This window comes from Rosa chinensis, chromosome 5 (assembly GCF_002994745.2).
Source record: "Rosa chinensis cultivar Old Blush chromosome 5, RchiOBHm-V2, whole genome shotgun sequence".
NCBI lineage: Eukaryota > Viridiplantae > Streptophyta > Magnoliopsida > Rosales > Rosaceae > Rosa > Rosa chinensis.
In genome coordinates this window covers 43,654,309-43,657,720 of record NC_037092.1, presented here as the reverse complement: position 1 = coordinate 43,657,720, position 3,412 = coordinate 43,654,309, and the positions used below count along the sequence as shown (strand labels likewise).

Here is a 3,412-nt window from a genome sequence, read left to right as displayed (position 1 = left end):
CGACAAACCCCGACCAAAATCATCTCTCCCTCTAGCTAGGTTATTCGATCTGTGAAATAGCGAAGGGAAGAAAACCTAATGGGTAGCCTCTAGGGTTCTTCAGATCTTTCAGCGATGGTGATTGTTGCTTTCGTCGGTGGTTACAACTTTGAAAGCAAGTTGTTTGACATCGCCGGATTTGGGTCAATACAACTTTGAAAGCAAGGATTTGGGTCTCTCTGCTTTCTCTTCCACGTTGCCGGCTTCATTTCCGAGATGCAAGAGATCGGTCTCCAAGAAAATCTGCTCCGTCATGGCGCCACAGCAATCGGAGCGGAAGCCAGCCACTACTGGCTCGGTTAGTTTTTTCCATTGATTTGGTGCTCTGGGGTTAATGGGATTCTTTGTTTTCCGGTTTTTGATATTGGATTTTGGTTGATTTTACAGGTCAAGACAGGAATGACAATGACGGAGAAGATATTGGCTAGGGCTTCTGAGGAACCCGAATTGAGCCCAGGTGACAATGTTTGGGTTAACATTGATGTTTTGATGACCCATGACGTGTGTGGCCCTGGTTCATTTGGAATCTTCAAGAAAGAGTTTGGATAGAATGCAAAGGTAGCTTCATTTTTCAGCTAATAAGATCATTGCATTGATCACCATATAGACAATGTATGGTGTGTGTGTGTGTGTGTATATATATATATGTATATCCGTTCTTCCTTTCATTTAGCTCATAGTCTTTGTCATCTTTGTATTGCTGCGTGTTTTGTGAAGTTATTTAATTGCTCCTTCATTGTTTTGGCATTGTAGGTTTGGGACAGAGAAAAGATTGTAATCATACCTGACCATTATATATTTACTACTGATGAGCATGCAAACCGTAATATGGATATCTTGAGGGATTTCTGCACGGAGCAGAACATCAAGTACTTCTATGATATCAAGGATCTTGGTAAGTTTAAGGTGTGGATTTGAAGTTTAATTTTATTTCAATTTGCTAGTGTATATTTTCTTATGTATTATTCTATTTTTGCATCAGACGTTAACTTTAGTTCACAATTTGGCAGGCTAACCCAGATTACAAGGGTGTATGCCATGTTGCTCTTGCTCAAGAAGGTCATTGCAGGCCTGGAGAGGTACTTTTCTTTAAAAATCCCACTATTATTTTATGGCTATATGATGCAAAACAGCAATCAGACATTTTGTGTTGGCTTCAGGTGCTGCTAGGTACAGATTCTCACACCTGCACCGCTGGAGCTTTTGGACAATTTGCTACTGGAATCGGGAATACTGATGCAAGTTTCGTATTGGGCACTGGGAAGCTTTTGCTCAAGGTTTGCGGATGTTGCATTTTTGTTTTCATTCTCTCCAATCTCATGTCTGATAGATTTATGCAAATGACATGATTCCACGGCTTTAGTGTCCAATTATATTTTATTGGTGAATAAAGGTCCCCTGCCCCCTCTTCGTTGGTGCTTTCATCGGTGATTGTTGTCCAGGCCCTAATTTACACTTATTGTTTGACATCTAATTGACTTGGACTAGTTGTGCTTGTTATTTTGTTATTCTATTTGATCAAAGTTGATCTTTTTTTATATTTTTTTATTTCCTTTTAACATCAATTTGATCAATTAATTTCTAGATTGCAATACTAGTGGAGATTGAGGTTGTCTTTAATTGAAATTAAAATTCCAATATGTTGTTCATGTACTTTGGACTCGAGTACAGTTGGAGTGGCAATTGAAACTCCTAAGATTCTTGATTGATTATCTGTTTGATTGTTAAGTATATATGAAATTTCTTGTTCACCAATCTCTTAAGTTCCATTTTGTGTTGAACATAGAATTCTCTGTAATGCTTATGGATAATTTTCTATTGAACTTAGAAAAAATTCATGCCCACTTGGCCCCATGTCTATACTAGTTGAATTGATGGTACAAAGTTTATAGCAATTGGTAACTTGTTTTTGGCTGTGATGGTAAATTGTGTGCTACATTAAGTTTAGTTGTCTTTTTGTTCATTTTGCAGCCTACCACAGAAAATGGCACGCTGAATTTCTGGTATTGCTGCTTGTCCCAATCGAACTGCAATATCGGTTAATTCGGTTAGTGAGTCTTTTTCTTCCTATGTTCAGGTTAGTGATTGTAAACTGTCCTACACCATTGTTATTTGTATTTAATCTTTTCTCAGACATAATGTTTTAGGAGGTTATTGTTTGGAACAAACAGCCGCAAAAGCTTATGATATAACAAAACTTAAGCACGTCAGTAGACAAAAATATGTTACTGACTGAGAAGGTAACCTAAGTAGCTCTAATTCTAGCATATATAGTACTATCGCCTTCAAACAATATATCTAAGTTGGGTGCTTGGAGGTGATACCTATTTGACATGCTGTTTTTTATTATTTATTTATCAGGAAAGAATACTGCCTCTACTTGTCCACCTATTTACATTACAATCAGATTGATTTCATTTTTATCGCACAGAAAATTCATGCAAGGTTCAATACCATGTTGTTACTTCCATTGAATACTCTATTTAAGTGTTTACATTCCACAATTTAGTTTATTCTCTTCAGTATTATGAATCCTTGCTTTACTTACTGCTATTTGCTTTGTATAATGTATATAATTTCGTGCCTTGCACTTTTGATTGATATTAATGTAAATATTTGTGATTTCTTGCAGAAAGTTACATACTCATCTATAGTTTTTCACTTTGGAATCAATTTGTATAGTATTTCCACTCTTTGAATAATATTATGACACTCATTTTTAACTGATGGCAGATAGTGATCATGGACTAATTGCTTATGTGCTAATAACTCTGTTTTTGGCAACTAATTTATGTAGAAAAATTGAACTACAGAAAGACCTGCAATACATAAGTTTGATGATTATTCAATGTCTTTGTACTTGGATCAAGTGAAGCTTGCAAAAATAAAAAAGCAAATTACTTTGTTAACTTGGGACAGCAATAGAGAATGACTCATACTAGCTAAAATTGTTTTCTTTTTCAATATAATTAGGACAGACATGTCTGGTTTATTACCTTTTTTTCACAACTGCCATGGAACTTTTGGTTTTTGGTTTCTCTTCTTTTTACTAAGACCTGTCTTCATGTATTTATGTGCATCTACTTTGTATAAGTTATTTTGACTGACGGAGTCTTCAATATCAGTTGCTTTCTTAGTTGATTAACATAAACATTCTGCAATGCATGTTTGGTGCTATCTTGAGTGATATTCTCCATCAAATTAAGACGAGGAAGCCTTGTCTACTGCAACATGTGGTGCTTGTTTGGGCTATCAAAATGTCAAATGAGCTCTCTTCTTTCAATAGTTGACATGGGGTCTATGGATTTTTCTAATGGATTGAATATTGAATGTTTAAATATTTAGTCATGTTACTTCCAGGCTGAGAAATAAT

General features: G+C 35.7%; 1 protein-coding gene across 1 annotated transcript; it reads left to right on the top strand.

Moving 5' to 3' along the window:
* The first annotated feature begins 201 nt into the window (after positions 1-201).
* LOC112203896 (3-isopropylmalate dehydratase large subunit, chloroplastic-like) lies at positions 202-2,082 on the top strand. The gene is made up of 6 exons (XM_040505865.1): positions 202-337; positions 427-597; positions 793-945; positions 1,050-1,118; positions 1,200-1,316; positions 2,011-2,082. Exons 3-6 carry the CDS (start codon positions 868-870, stop codon positions 2,080-2,082), a joined length of 336 nt encoding a protein of 111 aa, XP_040361799.1. The 5' UTR covers positions 202-337; positions 427-597; positions 793-867.
* Positions 2,083-3,412: the final 1,330 nt, after the last annotated feature.

What these genes read in the sequence shown, in the direction of transcription:
- LOC112203896 (XM_040505865.1), top strand. Translation starts at nt 868, where the DNA reads ATGGATATCTTGAGGGATTTCTGCACGGAGCAGAACATCAAGTACTTC. An exon ending in AGGATCTTGGTAAGTTTAAG is followed by an intron (nt 946 to 1,049) that starts GTGTGGATTTGA and finishes ACAATTTGGCAG; the next exon opens with GCTAACCCAGATTACAAGGG. An exon ending in CTGGGAAGCTTTTGCTCAAG is followed by an intron (nt 1,317 to 2,010) that starts GTTTGCGGATGT and finishes TTCATTTTGCAG; the next exon opens with CCTACCACAGAAAATGGCAC.